Genomic DNA, 16,423 nt, shown 5'->3' with positions numbered 1-16,423 from the left:
TACCCTGTCAGGTGAATCTTGTAAAAAATAAAAAATTTAAATGGTGCCAAAACAGCCATTTTTTGTTACCTTGCCTCACAAAAAACGTAATATAGAGCAATTAAAAATCATATCTACCCCATAATGGTACCAATAAAACTGGCACCTTATTACCTAGTTTACAAAATGGGGTCACTTTTTGGGAGTTTCTACTATAAGGGTGCATCAGGGGGGCTTCAAATGGGACATGGCATCTAAAAACCAGTCCAGTAAAATCTGCCTTCCAAAAACCATATGGCCCTGCCGTGTGCCCTTACATCAGTTTATGACCACATGTGGGGTGTTTCTGTAAACCGCAGAATCGGGGTAATAAATATTACGTTTTGTTTGGCTGTTAAGCCTCGATGTGTTAAAGAAAAAAAATTATTAAAATGGAAAATCTGCCAAAAAAGTGAAATTTATAAATGTCATCTCCATTTTCCTTTAATTATTGTGGAACACCTAAAGGGTTAACAAAGTTTGTAAAATGAGTTTTCAGTAACTTGAGGGGTGTAGTTTCTGCAATGAGGTCATTTATGGGGGATTTCCACTATGTAAGCCCCACAAAGTGACTTCAGACCTGAACTGGTCCTTAAAAAGTAGGTTTGGGAAGTTTTCTTAGACATTTTAATAATTGCTTCTAAAATTCTAAGCCTTCTAACGTCATAAAAAATTAAAATGACATTTAAAAAATGATGCCAACATAAAGTAGACATAGGGGAATGTTAGGTACTAAATATTTTATGAGGTATCACTTTCTGTTTTAAAAGCAGAGAAATTTAAACTTTGAAGATTGCTAATTTTTCAACATTTTTGTCAGGTTTGGATTTTTTTCATAAATAAAGGTGAAATATATTGACTCAAATTTATGACTATCATGAGGTACAATGTGTCACAAGAAAACAATCTCAGAATGGCAGGGATAAATAAAAGCATTGCAAAGTTAATAGCACATAAAGTGACCCTTGTCAGATTTGCAAAATTAGACGTGGACATGAAGGTGAAAAAATGGCTTGGTCTTGAATGGGTTAACTTCCTCTACATGATAAATGCTATTTGCTGAAGTGAGACAACCTCTTTAAGGGTCTCTTTAACCTTGACTGATGTGGAGAATGAATGCATCGTGACACTGATCTTAATAGTGCGCAGACAGCCACATGGTCAGGTTTCCTGTTGCAGTTTTGGAAGCCGGGAACAGTGGGTCAGAAAAGGATGGAAAGCATAAAAGACAACTTCTCTCTTTTGAATTCACTCCTGGATTTGGCTTCCAAAACTGCATCAGGAAATCTGAATGTGTGGCCATACCCTGAAGGCACATTTGCACTGTGCCAAATAGCAGACAGTTATAGGGAAGGAAGCATTCCTTTCTGATAATGGTCTGCTCGTTAGTGGAGGTGAAGCGCTGCAATGACGTGCAGTGATCACCTCTACCGTATGAGGATGAGCGATGGCTGCTGCTGTCACTTGCCCTCATACAAAATAATTGTTTCTAGACAGCAGATCACTGTTTACACAGCATGATAGCTGCCCACAAACGATGATTGTGGTGTCCACTTCAAAAATTCTTTCATCTGATGAACGAGCATTTTGCTTGTTGATAGGTTGATCTGCGACACCTTTACATGGGCAGATTATTGGGAACCTGTGTTCTCAATAATGTGCCTGACAATTGAGCATTGTAAATGCAGCATGAATCTAAAGCACACATGGGGGTCCCAGATACCAGACATATCCTTAAATATTTAAAGTGAATGTTCACCTTTTAACACCATGTTATTTTTAGGGTCAACATTGTGATGACTATTCTTTTTCATATATCTTTATAGTTGTCAGAGTATCAGTTAAATCCTAAGTTATTTTTAAAATTTTGATTGCCTGCAGAAACCACTAGGGGGAGCTAAAGAGGTGCCAAATTTATAAAGCCAGGTGTGGGATTTGATAAATTTTATGCAAAGTACATGAACACAAAATCAAGCAAAAACTGACTTCAAAAGCTACCCTCATGAAAAATTCCTCCTTGTTGCAAGGCCATCCGCTCCCATCTTGATTGAAGAAAACCTTCCAAAGGACCTGCGGCGAGCGTGAAGACATCACCACGTGATCACGCTCGCTGTGCATGGTGACATCATCAGTAACGGCCACCATCATTGCGCCCGCTCCATACAATGAAAAGTGATTTGTGACAAAGTAATTAGTAACAAATAGAATTTCTTGACGAAGTTCGGCGAAGCTGGCAAATCTAATTTTTGAAAACTTCGCTCATCTCTAACTATGTACTTGCAAAATAGAGTTTTGATACTATAAAGACATAGTAAAAAATCAGATTTGGGGTCTAACTAGAGCAGAAAAAGCAAGTACAGTATTATGGAAAATATTACGTAAAGAAACATGCATTGACCTGAGAACAGACTGTAAACCCTTGAGGTTTGTTGAGTCTGTCATAGAGCAGATGACAACTTTGCTGCCAAATAGGACAGCCAAGAGGAAAGGAGTGAGGAAGCACTACACTAATTACATGAAAAAATCATAGAATGATAGCAGGAGGAAAACATGACTGCCAAAGCTTGCTCCTCGGAATGATAGAACATACCCTTTATAGATATTACAGGAGACTTAGGAGACAAAATATGGATAAATTAACATTTTTGATTATATCATGTCCTTTCTGCGCATTACAAAAACATTGTTGTGACCAAATGTGCGTACATAACTGACAAAATTAAAGGAAAGAGATGACACTACACCTGTTGTGCACCCTTAAAGGGGTTATCCAATACTAGAAATACTCCCCCCCCCCAATGCCTGGGCCCCAACCTATAGATGATAATTATCCGGTCCCTGGCACCCGCCTCCCTCCGGTTGCTGCTGCATCTCCCCCAATCAAAACATCCAGCAGCCAATAGCAGGCCGCGACGGTGACCGGCCTCCCTAACATCACCCGTGATAAATAGAATCTGTGACATCTGAGCAGTGAGACAGAGTGAGGTGGCTTCATCTGACCTCCTTTTGCTGCTCCCATATGACAAAATTTCAGGGGTGCAAATTGGTTTTCATGGTAGTTAGAGATGTATAACTCATATTACACCCTGCCAGATGTAGGTTGTAACAGGATAATGGTAAAAGCACAGTACACTGCAGTACTTTCATACTATCGAACCATTAATCAGCCAGTTGCAAGTTCAAGTTCCCTACAAAATAAAGTTTAAAAAATACATTTTTAAAAATGTAAAAATAAAACCCAAATATTAAACGTTTGAACCCCCCATTCCTTTATCATGTAAAAATATCTAAATATAAAATGAACATAATTGGTATTGCTATGTCTTTAAATGTCTGAACTATGAACCCCTTGAGGACATGTATGGCAGATGTCTACACTTTAAATATGGCACCCGTGATCAGGGGAGCCGTTCAGTCCCTGTGGCAGCGTCAACACCCCTCTTAAGGATCTGAGCCTGCTACAGCTATGCTCTTATGCAGACCCTGTCTGTGGTTCGGCTCCATAGGAACACAGCACAACTCCCATACACTGCAATGAGAATTCATTGCAATCTATGAGAGAAGCAACCTGATGATCGCATGTTCAAGTCCCCTTGGGGCACGTGTAAAAGTAAGGGTACATTAACACTAGCATTTTTCTTTTCCGGCATTGAGTTCCGTCCTAAGGGCTCTATACCGGAAAAGAACTGATCAGGTATATCCCCATGCATTCTGAATGGAGAGCAATCCGTTCAGGATGCATGGGGATGTCTTCAGTTCAGTCTTTTTAACTTTTCAGGATGGAGATAAAACCGCTGCATGCAAGAGGCCTAAGGCCTCATGCACACGACCGTTGTGTGCATCCGTGGCCGTTGTGCCGTTTTCCGTTTTTTTTCGCGGACCCATTGACTTTCAATGGGTCCATGGAAAAATCGGAAAATGCACCGTTTTGCAGCCGAGGCCGTGATCCGTGTATCCTGTCCGTCAAAAAAATATGACCTGTCCTATTTTTTTGACGGACAACGGTTCACGGACCCATTCAAGTCAATGGGTCCGTGAAAGAACACGGATGCACACAAGATTGGCATCTGTGTCCGTGATCCGTGGCCGTAGGTTGCTTTCATACAGACGGATCCGAAGATCCGTCTGCATAAAAGCTTTTTCTGATCTAAGTTTTCACTTCGTGAAAACTCATATCCGACAGTATATTCTAACACAGAAGCGTTCCCATGGTGATGGGGACGCTTCTAGTTAGAATACACTACAAACTTTGTACAAGACTGCCCCCTGCTGCCTGGCAGCACCCGATCTCTTACAGGGGGATATGATAGCACAATTAACCCCTTCAGGTGCGGCACCTGAATGGGTTAATTGTACTATCATATCCCCCTGTAAGAGATCAGGGCTGCCAGGCAGCAGGGGGCAGACCCCCCCCCTCCCCAGTTTGAATATCGTTGGTGGCACAGTGTGCACCCCCCATCGGGCCCCCCCTTCCTCCCTCTAATGTTAGAAACCGTTGGTGGCACAGTGTGCACCCCCCATCGGGCAGACCCCCTTCCTCCCTCTAATGTTAGAAATCGTTGGTGGCACAGTGTGCGCCCACCATCGCCCCCCCCCTCCCTCCCTCTATTGTAATAAATCGTTGGTGGCACAGTGTGCGCCCACCATCGGCCCCCCCTCCCTCCCTCTATTGTAATAAATCGTTGGTGGCACAGTGTGCGCCCACCATCGGCCCCCCCTCCCTCTATAGCAGTAACAACATTGGTGGCAGTGTGCGGCCTCCCATTCCCCCCCCCATCATTGGTGGCAGCGGAGTTCCGATCGGAGTCCCAGTTTAATCGCTGGGGCTCCGATCGGTAACCATGGCAACCAGGAAGCTACTGCAGCCCTGGTTGCCATGGTTACTTAGCAATAGTACAACAGTAGAAGATTCATACTTACCTGCTTGCTGCTGCGATGTCTGTGAACGGCCGGGAGCTCCTCCTACGGGTAAGTGACAGTTCTTTAGCAATGTGCCGCACAGACCTTTCACTTACCAGTAGGTGGAGCTCCCGGCCGGACACAGACATCGCAGCAGCAAGCAGGTAACTATGAGTCTTCTACTATTGTACTATTGCTAAGTAACCATGGTAACCAGGACTGCAGTAGCGTCCTGATTGCCATGGTTACCGATCGGAGCCCCAGCGATTAAACTGGGACTCCGATCGGAACTCCGCTGCCACCAATGATGGGGGGGGGAAACGGGAGGCCGCACACTGCCACCAATGTTGTTACTGCTATAGAGGGAGGGGGGGGCCGATGGTGGGCGCACACTGTGCCACCAACGATATTCAAACTGGGGAGGGGGGGGTGGTCTGCCCCCTGCTGCCTGGCAGCCCTGATCTCTTACAGGGGAATATGATAGTACAATTAACCCCTTTAGGTGCCGCACCTGAAGGGGTTAATTGCGCTATCATATCCCCCTGTAAGAGATCGGGTGCTGCCAGGCAGCAGGGGGCAGTCTTGTACAAAGTTTGTAGTGTATTCTAACTAGAAGCGTCCCCATCACCATGGGAACGCCTCTGTGTTAGAATATACTGTCGGATCTGAGTTTCACGAAGTAGCTCATATCCGACAGTATATTCTAACATAGAGGCGTTCCCATGGTGATGGGGAAGCTTCAAGTTAAAATATACCATCGGATTGTAGAAAACTCCAATCCGATGGTATAAAAGAACTCCAGACTTTACATTGAAAGTCAATGGGGACGGATCCGTTTGAAATGGCACCATATTGTGTCAACATCAACGGATCCGTCCCCATTGACTTGCATTGTAATTCAGGACGGATCCGTTTGGCTCCGCACGGCCAGGCGGACACCAAAACGACATTTTTTTCATGTCCGTGGATCCTCCAAAAATCAAGGAAGACCCACGGACGAAAAAACGGTCACGGATCACGGACCCACGGACCCCGTTTTTGCGGACCGTGAAAAAAAACTGTCGTGTGCATGAGGCCTAAGGCTGAGTTCACACATCAGTTATTTGGTCAGTTATGATTGTGAGCCAAAACCAGGTGCGGGTCAAAAACACAGTATAGGTGCAGATCTTTACATTAGACATGATCTCTGTGTAGGCTTCACTACTGGTTTTGGTGCACAATAAGGGCACAATAAGCGCGCAAAAAACTGATCCACAAAAAAATACGGATGACATCCGTGTGCATTCCGTATTTTGCGGAACGGAACAGCTGACCCTTCATACAACAGTACAATCCTTGTCCGTAATGCGGACAATAATAGGACATGTTCTATTTTTTTGCGGAACGGAAATACAGACATACGTAAACGGAATAGACATGGAGTAACTTCGGTATTTTTTTTGTGGACCCATTGAAGTGGGTCTGCAAAAAAAAACGTAACGGACACGGAAAGAAAATAACTGATGGAAATAACAGGCAAAGTTCACACCTCAGTTATTTGGTCAAACATACTGCACAGTGAACACCAAAAGTAAATAACTCCTTAAAGGGAACCTGTCACCGGGATTTTGGCCATAGAGCTGGGGACATGGGCTGCTAGATGTCCGCTAGCACATCTGCAGTACCCAGGTCCCATAGCTCTCTGTGCTTTTATTGTGTAAAAAAAACGTTTTGATCCATATGCAAATGAACCTCATATGTGTCCTGTATCCGGAGATGAGTCCAGCGGAAAGGAGCCCAGCACCGCCCCGCGTCCTCCGAATCTCCTCCTTGCTGGCTGACGTCACAGAGCTGGAGCGCCGAAATCTCGCGATGCGCGAGCTAGCGCATGCGCAGTGTCGGCATCATGTTCATTCCCTGTGCTGGCATCAGCACAGGGAACGAACTACGCATGCACTAGCTCGCGCATCGCGAGATTTCGGCGCTCCAGCTCTGTGACGTCAGCCAGCAAGGAGGAGATTCGGAGGACGCGGGGCGGTGCTGGGCTCCTTTCCGCTGGACTCATCTCCGGATACAGGACACATATCAGGTTCATTTGCATATCAAAACTGTTTTTTAACACAATAAAAGCACAGAGAGCTATGGGGACTGGGTATTGCGGATGTGCTAGTGGCCATCTAGCAGCCCATGTCCCCAGCTCTATGGCCAAAATCCCGGTGACAGGTTCCCTTTAACCCATAACGCCGTATATATACACGTTATGCGCCCGCGGGTGTATGGAGCGGGCCTCTGCAGTGCGATTGCGCCTCCCCCTCGTCATTTAACCCCTCAGGTGCCGCGATCAGCGTAGAGTGAAGCGATCCAGGCCTGCTATTCCATTCTCCATGCTGAGCTATGCATGAGGCACAGCTCAGAATGGAGGCAGTAAAAATCCTATTTATCCTAATAGATCTCTAGTAGGCCTATTGCACACGACCGTAGGTGTCCTATTGCCGTATTGCGGACTGCATATGCAGATCCGCAATACACGGGCACCTTTCCGTGTGCATTCCGCATCACGGATGCGGACCCATTGGTTTGAATGGGTCCGCAAATCCTGAGATGCGGAATGGTGCGGAACGGAAGCACGGAATGGAACCCAACGGAATGGGCGGATGGCAGACCCATTAAAGTGAATGGGTCCGCGATCCGCTGCAGCTGCCCCATGATCGGTGTTCGTGCATTGTGGCCCGTAATTTGCATGCCACCGTTTGGCCACGGGGCGCACATGTTCGTATGCAGGTGGCCTTAGTGTGAAAAGGAGAGGGGATCAAAAGATCCCATGTACAAGGCCCCTATGGGGTCTAATAGTTATTAAAAAAAAGTGAAAAAAAAGTGTTTAAAAAATGTAAAAAAACACCAATATATTAAAAGTTTGAATCACCCCCCTTTCCTAATTTTACATATAAAAATACATAAACATAAAAAAAATAAACATATTGGGTATCGCCGCGTCTGAAATTGTCTAAACTATTAAAATATAAAAAACATCTTGTGCGGTGAATGCCGTAACAGAAATAAAAATGAAAAACACTCAATTTGCCATTTTTTATCATTTTGTCCCCCCTAAAAAAAGAATAACGGTGATCGAAACGTTGTATATGGTAAAAAAATTGTATCAATAAAAACTACAGTTCGTTATGCAAAAAACAAGCCCTTATACAGCTCTCTAGACCAAAATATAAAAAAGTTATGGCTGTCATAATATAGCAATGCAAAGAAAATGTTGCTTTTTCTAAAGGTTTTTATTTTTTTAAAGTAGTAAAACAATAATAATAGAAAAAAAGGTGTACAAGTTTGGTATTGTCGCATTCGTATTGAGCCACAGAATAAGAATGTCTGGTCATTTTTAGTGCATAGTGAACGCTGTGATGTCAAAACACCAAAAACCTTGGTGGAAATCAGTTTTTTTTTTCAATTTTGCCACACAAAGAATTTTTTTCCCGTTTTCTAATACAAGACATGGTAAATTAAATGGTGGCATTAACAAATGCATCTTGTCCCGCCAAAAATAAGCCCTCATATACAGGTGAAACTCAAAAAATTTGAATATTGTGCAAAAGTTTATTTATTTCAGTAATGCAACTTAAAACATAAAACTAATATTTGAGATAGACTCATTACATGCAAAGCGAGATATTTCATAATTTGGATGATTATGGCTTACAGTTTATGAAACCCCAAAGTCACAATCTCAGAAAATTTGAATATTGTGAAAAGGTTCAATATTCTAGGCTCAGTGTCACAGCCTAGTCAGCTAAATAGTCCATACCCCCTGAGCAAAGGGTTCCTGAGCCTTTAGGGTCCATTCACAAGTCCGTAAGTGTTTTGCGGATCCGTAAAACCCAGACACCGGCAATGTGCGTTCCGCATTTTGCGGACCGCAAATTGCCGGCACTTAATAGAAAATGCCTATTCTTGCGGACAAAAATAGGAACGGAATTGCGGACCCGGAAGTGTGAATCCGCAATTCAGGATCCGGGCAGCGCATCATGCGGCCCCATAGAAATGAATGGGTCCGCAATTCCGTTCCGCAAAATGCAGAACAGAATTGCGGACGTGTGAATGGACCCTAAATTGTCTTTCAGTCTGGTTCAGTAGGAATCACAATCATGACAAAAACTTCTGACCTGACAGTTGTGCAGAAAACCATCACTGACACCCTCCATAAGGAGGGAAAGCCTCAAATGTATTTGCAAAAGAAGTTGGATGTTTCCAAAGTGCGGTATCAAAGCACATTAATAGAAAGTTATGTGGAAGGGACAAGTGTGGAAGAAAAAACTGCACAGGCAGCAGGGATGACCGCAGCCTGGAGAGGATTGTCAGGAAAAGGCCATTCAAAAGTGTTGGGGACATTCACAAGGAGTGGACTGAGGCTGGAGTTAGTGCATCAAGAGCCACCACACACAGATAGATAAGGGCTTCAAATGTCGTATTCCTCTTGTCAAGCCTCTCCTGAACAAAAAAACAACTTATCTGGGCTAAAGAAAAAAAAAAACTGGTCTGTTGCTCAGTGGTCCAAAGTCCTCTTTTCTAAAAGAGAGCAACTTTTGCATCTCATTTGGAAACCAAGGACCCAGAGTCTGGAGGAAGAATGGAGAGGCACACAATGCAGGATTCTTGAAGTCCAGTGTGAAGCTTCCACAGTCTGTGTTGGTTTTTGGGAGCCATGTCATCTGCTGGTGTTGGTCCACTATAGTTCATTAAGTCCAAAGTCAACGCAGCCGTCTACCAGGAGATCTTGGAGCACTTTATGCTTCCTTCCACAGATGAGCTTTATGGAGATGGTGACTTTATTTTCCAGCAGGACTTGGCACCTCCCCATACTGCCAAAAGTACCAAAACCTGGTTCAGTGACCATGGGATTACTGTGCTTGATTGGCCAGCAAACTCTCCTGACCTGAACCCAATAGAGAATCTACGGGGCATTGCCAAGAGAAAGATGAGAGACATGAGACCGAACAATGCAGAAGAGCTGAAGGCCGCTATTGAAGCAGCCTGGTCTTCCATAACACCTCAGCAGTTCCACAGGCTGATAGCATCCATGCCACGCCGCACTGAGGCAGTAATTGATGCAAAAGGGGCCCAAACCAAGTACTGAGTACATATGCATGATTATACTTTTCAGAGGTCCTACATTTTTCTATTTAACATCCTTTTTTTATTGATTTCATGTAATATTCTAATTTTTTGAGATTGTGACTTTGGGGTTTTCAAAAGCTGTAAGCCATAATTATCCAAATTATAATAAATAAAGGCTTGTAATATCTCGCTTTGCATGGAATGAGTCTGTCTCATATATTAGTTTCACCTTTTAAGTTGCATTACTGAAATAAATGAACTTTTGCACAATATTCTAATTTTTCGAGTTTCACCTCTAGCTATGTGAACGGAAAAATAAAAAAGTTATGGCTTTTGGAACATGAGGAGGAAAAATAAAAAAATGTAAAAATTAAAATAGGCCCGGTCTTTAAGGGGTTAAAAATATGACAACTGATGCCTGCATAAGATGGAAACAAAGGCTTCATAAGATGGAAAAATAAATTAGGGCTGTAGTTAGAAGGTGAGAATGAAAAGATGGAAAGTGGCTGTATTATTTAAGGATTAATCATATCTCAGCACAGGAGTAATGTATAAAAAAGGTGTTCATCATGTTAATTTATAACTCAAGGGGGGATTTATAATGAGGGGAAAATTAGAAGTCAGTTTTGCTTGAGTCTGCGTTGGAGTACTTTATGCCACATTTATCAAATGTCTCATATTACTTGATAAATTTGTCTTCTTCTTAGACCTAACACTTTTATCTAGAGAAGCTTCTCCAGTTTTCCTACTCCACCCTCCTCCTGGAATGAGATTGCGACTTTTTTGCGAGTCTTTAAAAAAAAAAGGCTTAATGAAACTCATTAAACATATCTAACCTTTTCAACCCACATTTCAAAACTGGAGTGAGTGGTGTAAACATGAAAAAAGTTACAAAATTTTGCATGAGTGCAAAAAAGTCACAACATTTTGCGCAATAGCTCAAATTTTGTGCAATCGAGTGCAAAAAGTCACAAAAGCCCTATTTTTGCAACTTTTTGATGCCAGAATATTGGAGTGAGGGTATGATAAATCAGGGCCAAGAACTCTTTTTAATGTAATCTCTGCATCTTTACAGAGAATTTAACTGTTTTTGACAAATCTTGCCCATTGGTGTGAACATTTATTAGAGATGCTTAAAGGGGTTGTCCAGTATTAGAAAAGACATGGCTGCTTTCTTCCAGAAATAGCTTTTATGGATTATGGTATTACTGCTCAACTCATTTGAATGAGTTGCAATACCATACACAACCTGTGGACAGGTGTGGTGCCATGGGAGAAGCCATCACTACCAGCTCTGAAATCTTGTGAGACTATCAATCAGACAAGAGGTGGGAAGTGCTAGGGGACATTATGGTAAAACGATGGCGCACAAAAAGGAGCGGCTCCGCACACAATGCACAGAAAACTTTATTTGCATGAAAATAAATAGAACCATTTTTTTAAAGTTAGTGTTCAGTGAATCGAAACATCCAAAGCAGAATTAGATTAGAAGTTTAGGAAAAATTTGATTCGCTGCAAAGCCAAATTTCCTTGCGCTTTGTGGTAACAAATCTGATTTTTTTCTAAAATGGCTGCTGCACATGTTACAAAGTAGAAGTAAGAAGCCTGGGAACGAAGGATCACCCATAATGCCATGCAGCTAGCCAATCAGCAGATAACCATTCCCTGTGATGTCACAGCCCTATAAAAAGCCTCATTCTGCATGGGCTCTGCCATTTCACTGTGAGCTGAGCTTAGGGAGAGATGTGACAAGTGCTTATGCGCTAGGGTCAGTGTTGCAGAAAGCTTTTAATTGTAGAATATTGGATAGGGACAGTGCAGGGACATTGTTTTTGAGATCGTAGGGAGAGTTTTTAGACACTGTAGGGAGAGCATAGGGATACTGCAGGGACAGTGCAGGTTGAGTATGATCGCCATGTGCATCTTGTTCACCTGCTGCCACAACCCCTGTTAATCTTTTAGTTGTGTGAGACAGTGACAGGTCTCACTCAGGTTAGAGGCAAGGAAGGGGTGGATAGTTCGGTCCACACCCCTGTTCCACCACAGGTGAGAGAAGCTGGAGGTAATCAGCCTAGCACAAAGCACCTCCCAGAGTGTCAGAAAGGGGGGAGTGTGGTACCTGTGGACAGAGGCCTGGAGGCTCTGTCTGTGTGGTCTCAGCTGGGCAAGGCTGAGGGACCACAAAGCTGGGCGATAGCCTGGAGTTGGGGGACGCAGTGACACCTGGGAGGGTCGCAGGGCCATAGTCAGGCAGACTACTGAGCCCCAATCCCCCACAAGAAATACTGAACTGGAGACAGTGGGCGTACTGGACTCTGTACAGCAAGGAGGCTGTGGGACATTTGGCTGACAAAGCCGCACGAGTTCACAAGGTGTGAACTCTGACCTAAGTGAGTCAGGAAACTTTGTGTTTAGTTAGAGCCTGGACGGGCGAGTGTTTATTATTTTGTCATTTTGTTGTTGCTGATGTTGCACAATAAATGCAATGTTTGGACATTATATACGTGCCTGGTGAAGTAACCTGTGAGAATGACCCCCGGAGAAGAGCTAAACCCCCACAGTTGATATATACAATTACAGTGCCTCAATATTAAAGGGCTGTCTAATATATCGCTGTGTGCATCTTGTTGAACAGCTGACACATTTGCAGTTAGTCTCTTATTTTATATATAGAATTTCTGTGCCTCAGTATTAAACGGTGGTATTATATATTGCTGCGTGCATCTTGCTCAACTGCTATGACATTCATAGTTAATCTGTTACATTACTGGTACAGTTACTGTACACTATGGCCAACAGACAGTTGCCTGGTCCAAAGGAACCACTGCATCTGCCACCAGCCCACACCCCTTCTTCAGCAGTCTCCGCCCATCAGCTGAAGGAAGCTGTTGTTCCTTGCTTGGGCTTCAATGTTGTCTATTGCTCCTGATGCTTCTCCTCCTCCTTCTCATGGTTACTTGTTTTGACAGCAATCAATCACTGAGGTGATTGCAAAAAAGACAACAGAGCAGAAGCTGAACATGCACCTGGCCAAGTTGATGGTACTACAGTCCCTTCATTTACATTTATTTGACTATGGAAGTAGTATGTGGTAGAATAAGGAAATCATTCTTTTTTATGCACCCCTTAGTGGGACCTAGTCTCAGTGATGACCATCCTCATCTTTTGCTGGCTTTACTGCTTCCAAATCATCCATTGCAGTCTCTATGTCTGAGAAAAGTCAGCAACATGCAGAGAGAGGAGGAGCTGGATATTCCCAATGACAATATCATCGGTATAAGATGATGTGGAAAAAAGTGGAAAAGCAGATGGCAGAAGAAGGGTTCTTCGACCTGTAGGGCACGAGAAAATGGTTGGGGTTGGATGAGTGGCTTTGCAACTAAGAGTTAGGGGGGCCTTCTTCTTGTGTCACTCTGGGAATGCCCCATGACTGTTTTTCTCTCTTCTTTTTAACAGTTCGTTAGATCCAACTGCCGGCCACCTGCTATACCACGAGGTACTCTTCATATGTAGTTCCAGGATGCAAAGGTTAAAGGTAAGTATAACTTTATTAGGTAATATATGTATATAGTGATCAACTATTGGCCCCATGTGACCCCTTTATGTAATTCTCATATAAAAATGATTTTTTTTTTCAGGAAAATACAGGTCATAATAACAATAATTGACATTGTGCCAAGCCCCAAACCAGCCAAACCTCATATAGTACCAGCAACAGCCCCTGTTTGGCCAACATATTATATGACAGCTACTAGTTTTCAGGCTCCTGTCCCTTATGGCAATAATCAGGAGGCCATGTTTGATCTATACACCATGTTCAGCCTATCTGGTATTAACAGTAATACATGTTTAAAGCGAAATGCCATCCGGTTCATAGTATATATTTGTATAGTTTTCACTTGAAATATGGAAATCATTATTTTTTTAAATGGGATTCGTGTCTACAGTGTTAAAGGGTTTCTGTCATCAGAAAAATTGTTATGTAGCTGTCTGACATTAGCGATGTGCTAATGTCAGCAGAACATAACTGTATGACTTATATCTCCCTGCCTGCCGCCGTTCGCACTAAATAATGACTTTCATAATATGCAAATGAGCCTGTAGGTGCTAGTGGGGCGTTGCTGCAGCACCTAGATGCTCCCTCCTCACACTGTTTGGCACGCCCTTGTAAAAGTGATTGACATTCTCGGTCTCCTCCATGCCCCGCAAATCCCGCGCCGTCCATTTTAGTATTAGGCGCAGGCGCAGTGAGTGAAGGATGGCAGCAGGCGAGCATCCTTAGATTTTTTTCCTAACTAAGCTCAATATTATTAAGCATCAGAGGACCCGATTTATACAAGAGATGTATTGTTATGCTTGAGGGCACTTAACCTACATGGTTGTCTGCTTACTTTGAAACTGCTTTTGGACTTGACAGACTCCATTTAAGTGATACATGTGAATAGAAAATGGAAAAGCTACAGGAGAAACGGTAAAATCTATACATATCTGATTCTAGTAATATGAAATATTATACTGTATAAATACCATAAATTAATTGTTTAGGATATTAAGTAGAAAATATGATACCTGTATAACTTTAATGTCACAGTTCCGTAGACAATCGCAAATCCCAAAAGGCGAACCCATCGTAGAAGAATGCAGCGAAAGGTGCTTGGATCAAAGTATAAAATAATCACCTGTTGAAGAGCAGAGAGTTGACAATCATTATTACCTGACTGAATTTAGTCCTTTGCAGATGCTTCAACATTTTTCTAGATGTTGTAAATGAATAATATATAGTGCACAGGTAAAAAAATAAAAACAAATCTCAAGTTTATTTCATTTAAACAAACATGAAACAAATGGATTTAGAATAGCTTCTCAGCCCATTGCACATAGCAAGGGCAATTTACAAACTAATGAGGTGAAAATACATTTAGAAGAGCTAGGTCATCCATCTATCATCGCCATATCACGAGGAGCTAATAGTCCAAGTCGCTCTCCCTGGACCACTAAATGCATCCAGTTCATTCTTCTAATAATATATTAAAGAATATATATATTTTTTTCCTGCTTGAGTGTTCAAATACTAAGAAAATGTAGATTTGCTAACAGATGTTGGCTATAGACATAAAGATGCATATGCAATCTGCTTTGTTTTTTCCAATGGAATGAAAGATATTGGGTTGAAAATTGTAAATTTGAAAAATGTTTCCAACATACACAATCAAATACAGGAAAAATAAAAAGCACGGGGAGACAAGTTTAGAACATACAGTGAACATTTAATTATCGTACATGTAGAAAATAAAGGATGAGAGGAAAGCTTGAGATTACAAAGGAGTTCATTGACTACTCAGTCTAACTGATTAACATGATTTGAACAATTGCTGGTCCATAGGATACAAGGAGAGAATCAATTCTCTGATCGTTTTCATATATTTGCCAAAGACAAATGTAAGACCTTATGACTTAAATCGCTAATGCATCTTAATGATTAGTGAATCAGGTCAATCATCAAAACTAGTGTTGAGCAAATCAAAGTTAACAAAGTGGACTTCGATCCGAACTTCAGGAAAAAATTTGATTAGTCGCGAAGCCGAATTTACTAGCACTTCGTAGTAACGAATAGTGTTGATCACGAATATTCGAATTTCGAATTTTTATTGCGAATATATGTACTTCTAAAATTCACGAATATTTCTAATATAGTGATATATATTCGTAATTTTGAATATTCAAATTTTTATATTTTTTTTATCAGTACACATGATCCCTCCCTCTAGCTTGTGGGCCAATAAGAAGGCTGCAATATACTTGACTTTAGGAGTATATTTGCGAATTTTTCAACTTACAACTTATTAGACAAAGAAGATTATAGCACTATATTAGCTAAATTGCTCTATATTAGTTTTTTTTCGAATATTCGCTATATTGCTATATATTTCTGTTTTAGAATATTACGAATATTCGAAAAAGCTAAGTTATAGCTATAGAGCGAATATTCGAAAAAAAAACGAATATAGAGCAATTTAGCTAATATAGTGCTATAATATTCTTTGTCTAAAAGTTGAAAAATTTGCAATAAATATTCGCATTACGAAAATTCACATTACGAAAATTTGCATATTATACGATCATTACCTTGCCGATTTTTCGAGTAAAAAAATCGTAGAATATAACGAATATTCGAATTTGCGAATATTCGACAAATATTCTACAAAATATTTGCTAAATATCGCGAATTCGAATATGATCCCTGCCGCTCATCACTAGTAACGAATCATTTTTTTCAGAAATGGCATCAAAAAACTAAAAAATACATACTCAGCTCCTCCATTTACTCACTGAGACATCACCACATCAGCATGCGAGAGATTTGGAGCATTTTTTCAAGATGGCCGTGATGACCTCTCCGGGAGCA

General features: G+C 41.9%; 1 protein-coding gene across 1 annotated transcript in view; it reads right to left on the bottom strand.

Annotated features, from left to right (window-relative positions):
• Window positions 1-16,423, bottom strand: part of GPR158 (G protein-coupled receptor 158) — a 443,660-nt gene that overhangs the window by 96,986 nt on the left and 330,251 nt on the right. The window contains exon 6 of the mRNA XM_044294904.1: window positions 14,587-14,696. Coding sequence (XP_044150839.1) covers window positions 14,587-14,696 — 110 coding nt within the window. The remainder of the gene's footprint in view (window positions 1-14,586; window positions 14,697-16,423) is intronic.

This window comes from Bufo gargarizans, chromosome 5, assembly GCF_014858855.1.
Source record: "Bufo gargarizans isolate SCDJY-AF-19 chromosome 5, ASM1485885v1, whole genome shotgun sequence".
NCBI classification, from domain to species: Eukaryota; Metazoa; Chordata; class Amphibia; order Anura; family Bufonidae; genus Bufo; species Bufo gargarizans.
Note: the sequence above shows the minus strand (reverse complement) of the source record. Positions and strands in the feature narration are given on the sequence as shown.